The sequence below is a fragment of the Neopsephotus bourkii genome, unplaced genomic scaffold (genome assembly GCF_033783945.1).
Source record: "Neopsephotus bourkii isolate Nb327-2 ecotype Australia unplaced genomic scaffold, CSIRO-AGI_Nbou_v1 NB_1248, whole genome shotgun sequence".
Classification (NCBI taxonomy): Eukaryota; Metazoa; Chordata; class Aves; order Psittaciformes; family Psittacidae; genus Neopsephotus; species Neopsephotus bourkii.
The window spans coordinates 328,641-346,430 of NW_026901733.1; the positions used below are offsets into that span (position 1 = coordinate 328,641).

The following is a 17,790-nucleotide window of genomic DNA, read 5'->3' on the forward strand; positions in this document are numbered from 1 at the left end:
CTTTTGTTCATTTGTTGAGTGCAGTTATGGTGCAAAATAATTGCTTTTTAAGTGAAAGCTATCAATTTTCTCATCCCTATTGTTAATAATCCATTTCTGTTTATAGTTGGTTTTCTAGCTTTTTTTCTCTATTTATAATATCAGCCACAGAGAACCTGAATTTGAATTTAGCTTAAGTCATGAGAGATCCCAGAGAGGACTTTTGCCTGGAGTCCAAGGAAGGAACACAGAAGGAAATTGGCCTTTGCTAGTATATGAATCCGTAAAGCAAAGGACATCTATCCCTGTCCTCTAGTATTTTTCGTGTTTATAAATCAGTTCACAAGTAAGCTGAAAGTGGGCAACTGATCACCAGTATGCATAAATTAGAGCTGCTTCTTCAAATACTGTTTTTCACTGTAATCAGCACCACTGATTTGCAAAAGTAAATCCCAACCTTTCTGTGCAGTTCTTGCTTTGTATGGTTCAAAATATTAAATTTAAACATTCTCTGTACTTTCATGATGAGTTGTTTACCCTTAAATAAAGATGACAGATTTGAAATAAAACAATCTTTCATCAGCGAGTCTCCAGTTAACATGGCCTTAATCCGTCATTCAGCAGAGTTCTTGAGGTTTCAAATGATTTAATCTCAGTATATTCCATAAGATTGCATTCATCAAGACTTATTCTGATTTTCTTTGGAGGAAAATGACACATAATTGGAGTTGGATCTCTCTGCTGTTTTCCTGGTTCAGCAAAGGACATAGTTTTGCTGTGCTGAATCTTAGAAGTGTCCCACTGAATTGAAAAAGAAAAAGATAGAAAAAAAATTCCTATTAACTTAATGAAAGTTAGAATTCCGAATTTCAGCTTTAAGAAGACTGCCTCATCTCAGGCAGCCATATGTCTCTTCTTTAAGATCATGTTGGTAGAGATATCAATAGTATATATCAAAACCCAGGAACCTAAACTGACATAACTTAGATACAGTTTTATTTTAGGTGACTAAAATTTGCAGGAGGTTTTACCTGAATGGAAAGCACCTATTTTCATAGACATTCAAAGGATGTCTATTTTCATAAAGCATTTTCTGATTAAGATAATAGTTACATGCATCAAATGTAGGGATCCATTCAGTGCCGAGAATAAAAGATACAAGTGTAAAACGAGAGTAAGAATGCAAAGAATTCATAATTAAAAAAAATGCCCTTTGGATTTAAATTCTGTAGACTGAAATTTGAGAAAGATATTTCTCATTATATTTCCTTAGATATTAACACTAGACTATGAGCCTTTAAGATTTTTTTTCCTTCCTTTCAGTAGTATCACATTAAAATCCACTAAGAATATAGCTGAGTCATCTCTGGCTAATACTTTCTTCTGCCTGAGAGTAAGTTTTTATGCAGCTGAAAAGCAAATGAAGCACATATCACGCTGTTACGATCTTACAGATCATTTCAGTCAGAAATTGTCTGTAATTGCTTTGAATGAGTTTCTTTGCACTTCCAATGTCATAAAATCATGTTTGCTAGCTCTAATAATAGCAAGGATTCATGTCTTTACAACACTAGGATTATTTAAGGTTTGGGGAAAATGCTGTATTTTTTCAGCAATAAAAACTAAAGAAAAATTATTCTTTCAAGAGGTTTCTTGTTTTTAAAGTGGCATATAGCCCCACACAGGAAAGTTTCTATCACTTTTGCAGCATTAGAAAGGGGCAACACTAACACTGCCTTTCATACACAGCCCAAATGGGACACTGTTTAATAAATCTAAATATTCACAGCTGGAAGTCTTGCTCTAATCAGACATGCTTAGCCAAAGAAAGAAAGAAAGGGAGGTTGCAAAGACTTCCTAGTCTGTTACTCATTGTCTGCTCCTACTCATTTAATGCAGAAGCTATTCAGATGGCTGGAATGAAAGTCATGTGGTCAAAGGCATAAAAACAATGACATGTATAGTGTCAATGGTAGATATTTTTTATTTCCATGTATTGAAACTGTGCTTAACACCTTGATTTTTGTATAGGAAAAGAATGCTTTCTGAATTATTTACCTTATGTAACAGTAGTTGTCAGTGGTTCAAAGGTGAGACTGAATATTTTTAACTAGAAAAAAGGGAAAAGAATTTAGATGAAAATGAACCTTAGGATTTGTACTGGTTTGTTTGGGTATAGATTCTTTTACTAGACTGTAAATCAAACACTTGAAAATGGGAAAGAGGCACACTAATATTTACACAGAAGGTATTAAATTTCCCATGCATAAAAAAAAAAAAGAAAAGCCCTAGAGCTTTTCCAGGAATGACACTATTGTTTCTGAAAAACTACAAATTTTTAAGCCAGAAAAATGCTATTGCTGACTGCCAGTCATGGGATAGCTGCATAAGTTGATGTTATAACATCCTCTGTGTGTTATGCTACTGGTGACAGACCCTTTCTGGATACTTGGCTGATGTCTGTTCCCACTAAAGGCAGGCTGCCTGAGGTTATTTTACTTTGATGCCATTGTCATTTAATAACTGTTGAAACAGGTATGGATTGACAATCCTGGGGAGCTGCCTAATTCCCATGCCAGATTCTTGTAACTGGCCCATTAGCTTCAGAAAAAAATGTAAATGTTTCTTCTATGTTCAGGCAGATTTTCACAATTATTCTTTTGCACTTGAAAGAAAGTTTGACTTGAGAGCAAAAGTTTGCTAAGGCTATTTTTGGGTAACAGTGCTGTGCTAGCTCGCTGTTGAACTGTTGGACATACTAATCCTTCATAAGCATTTATGATATAATGACTCACTAGTCTGCACCGTGAAGTGGAATACATGAGCTGTGAGGATACCTATAAATCTACCTTCAAGGACTAATTTATCCAGTAAATAGCATATGTAAGACTAACCACTAAGTAAAGTGATTAAAGAACAAAACAAATGTCCTATAGTTACATTGGCGTTAGTGTTGAGCAAAGGAAATAATTTTCTTGTAACTATTTTTCTTCATTTTCCCATACATTCTCCATTTTTAAAACAGGTCTGTGTTCTGTTTCTGCACTAAAACTACATTCTTAAGCAGCATTCTTTGCTTACTACTGCTTTAACTTTGGTTAGAGGCTGCTAGTGAGCATTGCGGGGCATTTTTTTGAAGTGTTGGCTGAAGGGTGCTCTTTCACTACAATTTTACACTGGAAAGGAGGACCAATGTATGTTCGAGTACTTATTCTGTGAAACTAAAGTCTATTTTAGGGAAATAGGTTAATGGAGAATAACATCAATATGATAACTTCTTTTAAATACTGTTACTGCCTTTTAAAGCATTCACTTAACATTCTACATGTTTATGTTATACACGAGATAGTGTATGGCCTAGTAGCTGACATTTTTGATCATACTTGCAGAAATGAAGAGGGTATTGTCAGAAAAATGTCAGTTTTCATATACCTCAATGCCAACAGGGATACACAGCTGGCTATTTGCGAATTCAGATACATGAACAAATTCAAATTATCAGAACCCTGTTTGTGGTGTACCTTGCAGCATCTCATAAGTGTGGATGATTTTTTGCTGAAATATCAGTTTTAATTTTATTATAGCTAACAAATGTCTTTTGGTAATTATTGTCATTGACTGTGCTTTCTTTATGTCAACGCAAGTCGAAAATAACAAATGATAAAAAATTAAGTTTCTTTCTGTGCAATACCTTGTCTATATCTTCCCTCAGTTAAAAAAGTGCATTAACAAAATATACCAACAGTTAAAGTGACAGAATTACATGTGTCCCTATTGTATAACTATTCGTTCAGCTTGACGGCTGCATTGTTCAATATTTCCTTATTTAAAAAAATCTATAGTACTCAAATAGTACAGAGAAAAGTAAGTAGTTAAACTGATGGTACATTCAAAAGTAATCGTATGTTTTGATAGCTGGAGATACTTAAATTAAGGGTCTTGTGGTTTTACTTCATGGCATTTCCTTTGTCTTTTTGTATCCATGATTTAGACTTTTGTAATAACAGGACACTTCTCACAGTTGTAAAAAATACAAAAAAATTTCTTGGAGACAACATCAGTCGAAACACAAAGAAACCAAAAATTCCATATGAGTACTATATCTCGTACAATATCTTAAAATATAATTGGTCAGTAAAAAATAGTTTAAATAACAAAATTTCTTTCAGAATTGCAGCCCACTATCTAATTAAAGCAAGTTTCAGTCTACATAGAGACTAATTTTCTGTTCTTATACATTAAACAGAATTCATATCCCCTTCATTGCTTCCTAGCTGTCATTTAACAAAAAATTGCCGAATTCATGCATATCCAGTGTTAATCAGTAATACATGTTATTACACAAGGTAATGTTCCATATATTCTGCTGAGCTAAGATTGCTTTGCATTTGTATCTGTGTTTGAGTGTGTGATGTGCCCTAAGTAATGAGACAACATTAGATAACATTTTAAATATTTCTAAGATAGATAGCATAATATTTGAATCATCAAAGGATGATATACATCCTGATGAAGGGTTTTAAGGTATTACTGATTTTTATAAGAAATTACGTGCCTACAGGCAATAGTGTTATTTGCTAGTGAAAAAAAAAAAATATATTAAGTTGCTGCATATATTGTATGTGGCACAATGCAATAGCACATCAGTCCTGTGAGAATTTATTGTGTTTTTTCCTATTAACTTCTAATTAAGGCTGAGTGATTTTTTAGAAGAGATAAATTCTGCACCATCTTTCTTAGTGAGATTATGAGGTCTAAGTCCTGTCAGGACTAATCCAAACAGGAAAAATTCTCCAATTTCATTCAGACTAAGAATATTCAGTTGGATTTGGACCTCTTAGAGAAGTTTAAAGGGAAAAAGAGTCAAACATTTTAGGTTTATACAGTTTTACATTAGGGAAAGCTCACAAAGTAAGTGAGGTTTTTGATTTGCACCAGGACAATGTTTGCTGTCCGTCTGTAACATTGTATACGTGTTATTTCCAACTTAAATCCTTGGTCACATCACTTTATGTGGGCTGCATGAGAAAGCAAAGAGACAAACTTCCTCATCCTTGTTTTTAAACTTTAGGAGTTGTGCATGACTTGAGTCATTTTTTTTATGAATGCAATTATTTGCTGCTGCAAGTGACAGAAGGGATCTCCTGGAATGGAGGGCACTGTTTCTAGAGCAGGAAATCATGTTATTGACTAAGACAAAAGCTGAACTGAGCAGGAGTGGCCAGCTCTTTGGGGCTTTATCTCAGGCTATGCTCTCAACTTCTTGTGGTGGGAGATGACAGGACTGTGCAATGTGAACACATGAGGTAAATGTGAAAGAAGGTGAAGTTTTCAGAATTTAGAAGGTATTTGGTTTAATCCACACACAAAGTGCTCCCTAAATTAAGAGTCTGAAAACAGTTCTGTCCCAGCCTTAAATATCTGGAGGATCTCTAAGGACAATGAAGTGAAATGCATCTGTATACCTGCATCTCTGCCACACCACTCCCTCCCTGTTACAAATTTATATTTCTAGCACCATTTGCTAATATTATTTCATCATTATTATATTAACAAGCCCGTTGATCATCCTGTGGTATTACATACTTGCATTACACTACTTCAGAGGTTGGAGTAGGTACAGCACCATTTTAATCACCTGGGAAATGAAGTAGAAATGACCTCAGCATGACTCAAAGATCAGTTAAACTGCAGGAAAAATACTGTCAATAACAAGGTGTTTGTTTTTAGATAGCAAGTTTACAGATTTGTTTCCAGTAACATTTCCTATGCAATAAACTGCCTAATTAAGGTCTCCCATCTCTGTATTTTAGCTCACGTCATGACATCTGTACAGCAGTATTTTGTAATTGAATAATAGTAAAGATGCAAATGCAAGTATTTGGATTTTATTCATAGGTGTGAAAGCATGTTTTACCATTAATCATTCAGTCCAAGAATTCAGTTATCTTAAAAGGAAACTAAATTTTTCAATGACAAGTAGCACTTAGGACTAAAAACTCAGCATTCGCCACCAATAAATCTAATCCACATGCAATAAAGAGAAGAATTTTGCTGACGGTGTTTTATGACTTGGTGCCACTATAATATTTCATCTGTTTCAATGTACGCATATAATCAAAATAAAGAAGTAACAGTAGTATGCCTGTTTTGTGACATGGTAGCTGGCATTCTTAAAGATTGCTCCTATGAGTGATGCCTTTGTGTACTATACATTATAGCAATTTTTCTAAATAATAATTAATATTTAATTTGTTATCCAGAAACACAAAACATTCTATAGACCTTTTGCAAAAGAATGTTAAACTTCTTTCTTAAATACACACGATGAAAGGAGAAATATTGCTTTGGCTTTGAGAGGTAATTCAGCTGCTTCTAAAGAATATTCCACATGTCTGTCAAGGAAAAGGTTGAAGGCAATCCCTTGCAAGTAGGCAATAACTATCAGGATGCATTAGGTAAAACTAACTCACACAGTATCCTCATACCCTCGACCTTCCACATACATTTGTAGGTAATGTTGATGCTTCTGACAGCATACAAAAATCCTCACAGTTCTGTGGAAAGATATTTCAGTTCTGCATTGAAACTGTATTTTCTGTGGTATTAAAAGTCAGTCATTTTTGTAAGATACAGATTTTGAGTTTTGTGGCAATATAATGTATGTTATAACCCACACTGTGCAAAATATAGCCATTATCTTCTAATGCTCAGAGTAAGATAAGTAAGATAAGTTTCTTCTCTGCGGCAGTTAGAGAACAGTCTAATCTGGGTCTAATCATCAATGTCTGGCAGTTAAGAAGCAGCCACTTAAATTAAACTGCCAAACACTCTGAAAGGTAGTTTCCGGATCCCAGCTTTAGCATTTAGATGTTCCTGTAATAGAGAGAGGCAAGTGGACTGAGAAGATGAAAACAAAGACTCTTACAAGAAACAGCTTTCTAGACCAATGGGGTTTTTTACTTGTTTCCAGAAAAAAATCCCTGTTGGAAATGTGGTGTGAGAGTACGTATAAATAGAGCATGCTGCTTTTACATGAGCCCTGTTTTGAATGTATATTGATGTTAAGCTGGATTTATGGAAATGCCCGTATGTTTTCCTTTATCCTTAGATGTTGGTAAAATTAGAAAGGTTAATTTGGTGTTTGTTTACTATCAATCTATCTCATTCTGCATTTCAGAAATGTACCCTTTTAATCTGTGTGCAGGCATAATGAAAGAAAGTAATAAAATGCAGATTTTGTAAAATATGTAAAATGTCAAATGCTGACCACACTCCATGAAAAACTGCAGGCTTTATACAGAGCTATGCATTCCGTCAGCATATATATTGTTCCTGTTTAGTCAGAAAAAATATTGCTAGGGATAAGGGAGGGAAACATGGGAGCGCTGGACTATTTTTTCACTCTCACCTTTGAGCTACCAGCCTTTCTGCACTAATTCCCCCAAGTTTATCTGTTGCTGGAAGCAGTATTGGGTGACTCAGCGGAAAACCTCCTGGGAGGGGGACTTAACTTACCCATGTGCTGGTGCACTGACCCTCCGTGCCCAGAATGTGGCAGTACATCTTGTGGCCCACTTTTGCGATCTCCGTTGCATGAAGCCCTCTCCATGGGTAGGTCTGATTTATAAGGTGTGGCTCTGGTTCAACAGACCTCACAAATATCCAAGGAAATTACAAAGGCTGAAGGAGAGGAAGGGGAAAAGGAGGGAAATTTATTTGTGCATGAGCAGAGGATGGATTTTGGAAGTAGGCTTTTAAACAAATTCATCTTAGTACTTTTAAAAGCTCTAAGTTTTTGTTGATGTCCAGAAATATGACTTACTTCCATCAAGGAGGCTGTACCTGTAGACTGTAGAAGTGTTAAGGACCAGTATGCTGTTAACTCAGTATTTTCTTCTCACAAAGTTAAATGGCATCACCATGTTACTGTCAGAATGTTCTGTCTTTTACTACCAGAAGCTGCACATCTTATGAGAAGACTAACTTTGGGGATCTGTGTTCTGGGACAACGACCACAAAAAAATTAGGATAGGTTAAGGGAAACCGCTATTCTTACAGCACTCTGAAGATGTCCCCCAAATTGTTTGTGTCCCTGGGACAACCACATTTGGCTCTCAGAAGTCCCAAAACAGGCTCTATCATTTGAACTGTCTGTATGGGAACTCAGTCAGGTGATAAGCAGAATAACTCAGGAACAATCTGTTCCTGGAGTATTCAGGGTTCTGAGGGAAGGAGAGTATCTACAGGTTTTTAGAAACCTGAAATTGCATGCCTGTCTCCCCTTCTTGTCTAGTAAATGTTTCTGTCACTTGAGACCTATGCCTAACCAGGCAAGGATTTTAGGACTGTACCAATTAAGCATGGAAAGATTTTTCTTGCATATAAATTTTCCCTAATTACAGTGAGTCATCATCACTAGATGCTTCAGGGCTTTAATGCAGTATTTTTCTCTCTCTCCAAATTTCAACATTATATTGGGAGATTGTCACAAAAGTATTTTCCAGATGTCCCCAAAAATAGGAATGAAAGAACTGTGACAATTTAATAGAGACATTTCTAGACGACTGGAGTCATGCACTCCTAAGGATGATCAGATATAGACTGACTGTGACAATGGATGCTCAGTGTGTGCCCGGTGCCAAGCTGCTCCATAAAGTTTCCCTTAGGTGAAGCCTATCCTGTAATAAAAGACAGTAAACCTAGTTGCATGACTTTTATTAGTTGTGGTTTCACACTGTGATTTTTTGTTTGATCAGTGCCAGAGATATTGTGATGTTAAGATTGAGAAGTGGATAGGATGAGGCTGGGTGTCTTAGTGAGGACTGTTGTAGTGTCTCAGAGGGTTATGCCTTAGGAGCTTTATGTCTTGGTAAACTGGCAGATAGGGAGCTCTCAGATGTATGTCAATGGGATGCAATGGAGGACTCAGAAAGTACTAGGAGGTTTTGAACTTTCATAATAATGTTCCAACTAGTGCCCAGATTTCTCTGAGACTAGAAGAAGGTGAACAGAACTGAAGAAATTAATTATTCAGACTAATCTGACAGGCATAGCCGCTCAGTACAGCAGAGAAGAATGTTTTGTGTTTCAAGGTCTCTTTTATTACTGTTTTTTTCCTTTCCTCCTGGAAAAATTGTCTAGAACATTTCTAGACCATTCTGTAGAAAGAGAAAGTGCTTTAACAGTTCAGATCCACCTAAAAAGCAGGAAAGAATATTTCAGATATTATGTGCAACATTTTTCTAAATTGCATTTTTCTTTCAAGAAGGGCTACCAGAAATATAAGGCCTTGAAAACTTAGTACTCATTTCTCTTTTTTGTTAACTCCACCTATCCCCAAACTTGAAAATGGAAGATGCAGCCCTAACAGAGTAAACCTTTTTAGAAGTTCATAAATCAAGCCAAAGTAATTCATGTGCAACTTTATGGTAATAACTTATGTTTCAAAACAAGCATATTGGTCATAAAGCTGGTCTCTAAGAAGGTATTGATTTAGCTTCACACATTTTTGAGTTAAATGTTAACATGAACGATTTTTTTTCTTTTTTTTTTTTTCTTTTTCCCAGAGCTAGAGGCAGAGGAATGGTGCAAACATCTCTGCATGGAGTGTCTAGGAACCAGGCTCAATGATATAAGTCTTGGGGAACCAGATTTGCTTGCTGCTGGAGTCCAGAGAGAACAAAATGGTAAGTAACTCTCAAGCCACTCCTAGATTAGCTCTTAGGCGATGTCCTATGTTATCTTTTTTGTGTTTGTTGGAAGGATTTTTACTATTGGCTAAACCATAATATCATTAATAGCTAAATAATTTGAATGTGTTTTTGAGGCTTAATCCTATTATTCCTACAAATAAAGATGATTAAATTCCATGCCAGATAGCTCACATAGAGTGACTTCATGTCTTCTTTGCATTCACTTTTTGCTGTCATAGGAAATTATGACTATAATCCTTTTGGTTCTGAAAACAATGGCCTCTGTGCAGAACAATAAAACAGCAGCTGTTGTTCCACAGCCTTTAAAAGACAGCATGAACATATCAACACTACTTTGGTCTGCAAAACACATGCTTGCTTTAAGCTCATACCTGTCTTAAGTAATTAATTCAAGGTCATCTAAATGTTGTCAAATACAGGCGAAAAGGGCAGTGACAGATGCTAGTCAGCATTAAGCATGAGCTTGCAAGTCTTCATATGAAGACTATTTGGAACAGAACTTTGGATTATATGTGTACAGGAAGGATGCTAGTGCATGGTACTTGCAATAACAAAAGAAAATCTGTGATTGTCCTTTCATTTAATTCCTATTAATGAGCATGATGGCAACACAAAATGTGCTCATTTATTTACTCTCTCTATTACAGCTCTTAATGATTATTACTCTCTTGAAGCTTTTACAAGATCCAATAGCTTTTAACAAAGTAATAAAACAAACTGCCTCAATGGTCATAAAATATCAAGCCAACTATCATTATAAACAAAAATAAGTAGTTAAATTATTGAATGAATAGCACTGTATTAATTATATTGTATTAATTTTGTAGAAGTGTCCAGACATCTCTGAACCTAATGGCATAAAATATAGAGAAATCTTTAAGAATTCTTTTTCAAACATCAGACATGTTCAAGTGCAATTTAAAAGAAGTTAAAAACGTTTGTGAAGTTGTTTGCCAGCTATAAGACATAGGACTTAATTTGTAGTCTCGAAATACTTAACAAAGGGAGAGCTACTAATGTAGGAAAGTGCTAATGAGCAAACACTACTCAAAGCATCCTATCAGCTATATGCTCATAGGCTGTAGGTATAAAACTCATATGCATGCTGTTAAAGAGAAGTATGAGAGCAGATGGAACTCCTTCACAAATGCAAAATGGACCAAATCATCAAAAGCATGTGATGTGAGCAGAAAAATAGCTTGAAATTCCTCAAGCTTTCTGCAGTGAATTCATATACTGTCCAGCAGCTTTCAGACATAGATGGCAAATATTACATTTCATCTTGTTCTGGAAGGAGATCCAGTTACACACACATGACCTCCAGAAGACATAGATTAGTTCTGTTGTGTGAACTAGTCTTGATGCAATTGCCTTAGACTAGAAATTAATTGCAGTGCTATCAACCAGTGTATATGAACATAATTAGCATCTTTATTGTTCTAAGTAAATAAATGAAAAGAAACAAAGAAGCAAAGCATGTATTTGTTGTACAAACCAAATGAATAAGAATGCATGAAGAGTATTATTAGACATACTCTTTTAAATCAAGTGGCTGAATATGTATAATTCAAATATTTGACAAGCATCCTCTGTTAAATCATTAGTTACAGTATCTCAGACAAGTAATTCCGGTACCTATGCACTTTCTTCCCCACATTTTTTATGCACAATTCTGCATTTTAATAAGCATTTGTAAAAGTCAAAGTTGTTTGAAACAAAACAAATTCTGTGTAGGGAGTTTTTTAATCAACTTGGGGGGGCAGAGACTATTCATATGAAATTAGAATTTTGTTCATTTTGCTGTGCTATAAGAACATGCAGTTGAACTCAAATTTCTTTATCAGGTTTCTTCAGTAAAATAGTTGAGTGGAGCCGTGACTTCAGTTTGTATTAGTTATCTTATTCTGCAAGCTTGGCAGTGTCATTCCCCACATGACAGTGTTATGGAAAAGGTGACTAATTGGAGGGTGGAATCAATTTGTGAGTTATGGTTAAAAAACAAAAAGAATTCTTGTACATTTTTCCCATATTGTAGCTTTTAAAGGCAAAACTGGAAAGTTGTGGTTCCAAGGGTACCTAAAAACCTTTCAAAAGTATACTGAGCTTTTGCTGACTTTTTGCTGGCCTGAAACTGAAAGGTCAAAGTTAATTTTCCAATTTGAAATTCATGAAAAGTGACTATATGTATGAAATGTCTAAACCTTGCTCTTTGTGAAAATGGCAGATGTGTCACTCTTGCGGTCTTTTTGTGTGTGTGTGTGTGTGTGTGAGTGTGTGTGTGTGTGTGTGTGTGTGTGTGTGTGTGTGTGTGTGTGTGTGTTAAGTAAAAATTGTACACCAGTACAGTACACCTATAGTACTCATTGTTTCCAAACATTTTTCAAGTATGTCAACTTCATATTATTCCTCTTGAGTTAGTCAGTGTATTAATATTTACTTGAAACAGAAATGTGGGAATACTGTTTGTATAACCTGTGGTAGAATCATAAAGCCTCAGCATCTAGTTTCATGCATGTTCTGTTGCCTGAACCATACAAAGGCTTTCTTTTAGGTCACTGAGCAAAAAATGTCTCTTAGTATCTGAGCAAGATTACAGATCGCATTGTCATAAAGACTACAGTGCTAGTGATTTTTCAGTTTTAAAAATATTTGGGTTTTTTTACATTTTAAGAGCTAAAAGCAATTGAATAATGGTGTTTTGCTGTTGATATCTCTCTGACATGACAGGGTGTTAATAACATCAGTCCCAAAAGAACAGGTGTATTAACCATTAATCCCACCTCTTTTAATTCCACTGTCTTTCTCACCATTAATTCCACTGTCTTTTTTTTGAATCATTATTTTGCCCTAATGATTTTCTCAAATGTTTAAAATTTTATATACTTCCTTGATCATAAAAGAGCTAACCTATGGGCAATAATATTTTTACTATGCTATGTCCTTCATGTGTCTAACTATTCGCCTGTTCCTGTCCTTAAGGACGTTTTCATGATGTATGTTATGTATTTGTAAGGGTATTCATTGGGGGGATGAAGTAAACTTGCTATCTCAGGAAAAAAACAGTGTAGTTTCTATTGTATTGATGTGTGTTTTAGCAGCTGTATGTGACCACTGTAGCCAGTGCTTTCAGTTTGCAACGTTTGTAAGGACCATAAAAGTTGCTACTTATGTTTCTTTTATACCCAAGAATTCACATTTCAGAAAATACTTGGCAAGGAAAATATATTTGCTTTACTGGATTTGTCTAATACCTCTTTTTGTTATATATGAGCCTGTTCATCTTCCTGCTCTCACTCTTGTGGTTTTGAGATGAGCTTTTGATTTCAGCAGGAAAGACACCTGATTCTTTGTGACACAAATGCAATAATCTGGTTTTCAAAACTGCTGTTTGGTGTGCAAATGTTGTGGCTAAAAGACCATACATTCATAAGGCATTTCTGTCATATGAGATTAAAAACTTACGGCAGTGCAGCAATCTGAAAGAGATGGGGGGGGGGGGGGGTTTACAATTCTAAGCTGTTCAGTAAGTGCTAGTGAGATCTATTTTATTGTAGTTGTACTGTTGTGTGACCCTCCAGCACCAAGCAATTCTGCAGTGGTGATAGCTGAAAGAACTGAACTGTAGATCTGCACTGGTTATAGCAGAGACTTCTAGCTATTGTGTCTTGCAGGAAGAATAGAGAAGACATCTAAGCATTCTTGTGCAAATCACATCAGTAACACAAAGCTTCTCACTGGATTTCATCTCTGTTATTACTTTCAAGAAGTATTACTGCAAGTCTTGTGTAAACTCTCCTGTAGAAAATGACCCTTAGGTGGTTTTCTTTTTACATTTAAGGCTCACAACTAATGGCTGCTTAGTTTGCAATGGTATGCAGATTCCAATAAAAGTGAGATTTGGAATGGAGCTTCTGTTACTCTCCAACCATTTTACCTTCTTTCTCCTGCAAATCCAAGTGATTTGTTTGTGTTCCGCAGCCCTATAGCAGCAACCCTGTTTGTTTCTGTTTTAATTTATTTCTACTCGAGAATCTCTAAGTGTTTATGAATGCCCATTTAGATTATTTGATAAAGAATAAAAATATAGTATTAAAATCAGTAAAGGCTAAATGATCCTGTTCAGGTAACTAATTTAGTATAATGGCAGTGGAGCTATATATACAATGGTAAGGCAAATATTAATGCACAGTTATAACTTCAGAAAAGAAAATCTGGACTCAGTAATGCTGGATCTGTTGACAAGTAGTTTTCTAAGCAATATCCTGTGATACTGACACACACATTTCATATCCCTTAGGTTTCTTAAGCTGCTGCTAGGAAAAGAAATCTTAAATGTAGAGTGCTGTCTTCATTTGGGAGAACTGGAGACTTACTTTCCAGCTCTTAATGCATTTAGAGGCTTTTGTAATACAGTTCAAAATATAACAACAAAACAAGTCTATTTTTTAAAAATATATTTACCTGCTTGCCTTTTATCATATCTAGAATTTGTTCATGCTCTTGTGTAGTTGGTCAGTTGGTTTTTAAATATCACTATTTCCAACATGTCACTATTTTCTTTCTTTATAAAAGGAGGTAATTTGAAAGAAGTCATCCAAGTAGATAATAGATAATGACAGACTATGTTTACTGAGAAAAGAAACCAGAATATTTAAGACAATATTGGTTAAAAAAGCATTATATGTGCACAGTGCAAATAAGTTCATTTTTTAAGAACAGATGCTTCCCTTTGGTGAACTTTCCTAGCTCTTTTGAATGCTAAATGATAACACTGTAATAGCATAATACTTGCACTAAATCATATTCCATTAAACTTTTCTTGTAAACTTGATATAAATACTGAAGAAAGTAGGCAAATATAAGGCAATTTTTTAAACTGAAGAAAAGGCCTGATCCATCTTTGGTGCTGTAGCTCCGTTATTGTAGGTGTCATGCCTGTGATGTCAATATGATGCTTTTTTATTATGTGTTACTGGTTCTTTGGTCTATTTTTTTTATTTCTTTTAATGAATTATGAAGCTAAATTTTATTTTAGAATTCTGGTAAAGTTTGTAAGATAATTGATTTCTTACTTTTACTCCCTGTCTAATATTTAAATTTTATCGCATAAAATTACTTTCTTTGTAAAGTTTTTCCTCTTTTTCATAACATTTGTTTTACTCTCTTTTTTTTTTTTTTTTTTTATATTCCACAGTGTCGCAGTCTTGCTTTCTGGGTTTTAATTGAAAGACCATCATTAATTTCTGTTAGCAAAAATGTAGCTTTTCATAGTGAATAACTTCCGTGAATTCTCAGAAGAGGATTATGAATTATTTCTTTATGTTACATATTGAGATTACAAGCTACAGACAAAGCACAGAGTCTTTGTAATTACTTTCACAAAGATGACTTGGGTTTGGGTATTTTCTAGACTCTGTAGAATTTCTGTTAGTGATTTATTACATAAATGCATTTTGCTTGTTTATTCATCTTCTGCTATCCTTAATGCATTATTGTATTTTGGGGTTTGGCTGGGTTTTTTGTTGTTTGGTGTTGCTTTTTTTTTTTTTTTTGTGGTTTTGGGTTTAGTGTCTTTTTCATAAACCAAACATAGCAAGCTTTATTCAGAGAAGAAAGGTGTTTACAGTTTTAATGGCTGGTTAATCCAGTGAGAGTTCATATTCTTCTCTACTTTACTAATTATCAGTGAAACAATTTAAAATAATTTATTTATAGTATGCTTTATATTTTCATTGAGATGTTAATAAAGGTTTCTATTTTTAATGGAAGCAAAACAGAAAAATTGCAAGCAAAGGAATAAAATTAATTCTGGAATCCTGGTTCTTCACTGTGTAAAGCAGGACAGAATCATCCTCATAGACCCGACATATGAATGAACACAAAATGCCCTGACTTTAAGACTTAGAGCTCTCTTTCCATGTGAAAGTTAGCCACAGATGGGCAGGAGCAGAAGTCTCAAAGATGGGAGATTTTCTTTTTCCCAGATAGAGATTGAATGTTTGCTTTTAAACCCTCTTCTCATACAGACCCCACCAACCTGCCTGCCTCCCTCTATAAGTGTTTTTTCTTCCCATTAAAGCTCAAATGAAACAAAGCATCTTGACTGCAAGATTTCAGTGTCATCTGGTCAGTTTTCTAAGTGGGATGACTTGGGCAAAGGAATCCAGTCATAAAATGCTAGAACCATTATCATTGGGCCTCACAGTCATTTTTTTCTTCCCCGGTACAGCTGGACTTGGAGCTGAAAGGCTGAGGGCTTTTTCAGACTTGCTGCCAAGTCTCTGTTTCAGTCAATATGCTTGTTTTAATGAAGACTGTTGTGCTCCTGTGCTCTGGAAAACGTTATTAAAGGTCATATTCCTGCCAAAGCCTAAATGCTAAACACCTTCACATGCAGAAAGTGTATGATGAAGTATTTCTTTGCTTATTCGAGGAGATGGGAAAGAGGAGTTACATTGAAAAGACTGGAATAATAAGTGTCAATGTGTCAGCATTTTTTTTCTCATCCTGGCTCACCCACTCCCTGAACTTTGCTCTCAGAGATTTTAGAAGAGGGAGGAGGATAGTGATGCTGGATGCTGAGGAACTGCACCTGCTCAGTCTGAGCCGTGTCTTGTCCAACAGGGTAGCATCTCCTTGTTTGGTATCTTCAGTCTCCCTATTTTCTGGGTCCCTGTCATGGTTTAACCCCAGCCAGACAGCTTGTTCACCCCCCCCCCCCCCCTTCTTTTCCTCCCCCTACTCCTGGAGGGACAGAGAAGAGAATCAGAAAGAATGCAACTCCCACGGGTTGAGATAAGAACAGTTTAGTAACTAAGGTATAACACAAATCACTACTGCTACCACCAATAATAGTAATGATAAAGGAAATAACAAGGGAAGAGAATACAACACCTCATCACTAGGTGACCGATAACTCACCCCCCCAGCCTGACCGAGCACCAAACGATACCTCCTCCAACCCTGCAGTCCACTTAGCCCTTCCGGGTAACTCCCAGTTACATCCTGGGCATGACGTGCTGTGGTATGGAATACCTCTTTGGTCATTTTGGGTCAGGTGTCCTGTCTCTGCTTCCTCCCAGCTTCCCTCCTCCCTGGCAGAGCATGAGGCTCACAAAGTCCTTGGCCAAACCAAAACATCATTGTTTTCAGCTCTGTTCCCAGCCCGAAAGTCAAAACACAGCACTGCACCGGCTACCAAGAAAGATAAAAATGACTGCTACTGCTGAACCCAGGACAGTCCTTCATTAAATTCTATTTATTTACATAATCTTACTACCCAGTGAATCATAGAATCATAGGATAGTTAGGGCTGGTAAGGTGAACTGTTATTATCTCATCACACTCATATGCACATAGTGTCTGATCCACAGAAAAGCAAAATATCCTGTTCAATGTGATTCAGAAGATCTGATGAAATAATTCAGCAGGGATTTCCAAATCTAGCCTATGAATGTTTATTCTTCCCTGGATAAGTTTAAGGGCAAAACTTGCCACTAAAAATTTAATGATTGTATTACAGTTATCTAGATACCGCTTTTAAATATTTTCTGAAATGCAAAAATTGGACCTTCCATTCATAAAATCATTTAATAGTATCTGCATCTTTCCATGTCCTAAATTTCCTACTACACAAAAGCATTAGCTTTTATTTCAAAAACAAATATATATATCATCAATCTTCTCCAACACACACACTTATACACTTGCTTTTCTTCCTAATTTGGGTAAGTTCCAACTGTACTACATTTTGCCCTGCAGCTGATGTTCAGTTTAATCAGACATACTTTCTTTAATCCGTGACACTTCACCTCAGACACTGACCTTCCAAAGTTAGCAAATGTCTCCTGACAGTTTGAGGATACCATATGTCCTGAATACCCTTCATGCAATAATATCCTCAAACACTTCAGAGAAGTTGAGCATTTCATGAGTATCCTGGTAGTTTCTAAACCAAGTTGAAATATGCTGTACCTTCAGAACAACAGTTTAATGTTTACTTCAGAAAAAAATTGTACCTTTCCATTTTCTCTGCTGTCTGAGGCACTCTGTCACTGAAAACAGGGAAAGAGAAAGATTTCTGTTCTCATAATAT

General features: G+C 35.7%; 1 protein-coding gene across 1 annotated transcript in view; it reads left to right on the forward strand.

Annotated features, from left to right (window-relative positions):
- Positions 1 to 17,790, forward strand: part of DOK6 (docking protein 6) — a 240,545-nt gene that overhangs the window by 127,127 nt on the left and 95,628 nt on the right. The window contains exon 4 of the mRNA XM_061364653.1: positions 9,549 to 9,668. Coding sequence (XP_061220637.1) covers positions 9,549 to 9,668 — 120 coding nt within the window. The remainder of the gene's footprint in view (positions 1 to 9,548; positions 9,669 to 17,790) is intronic.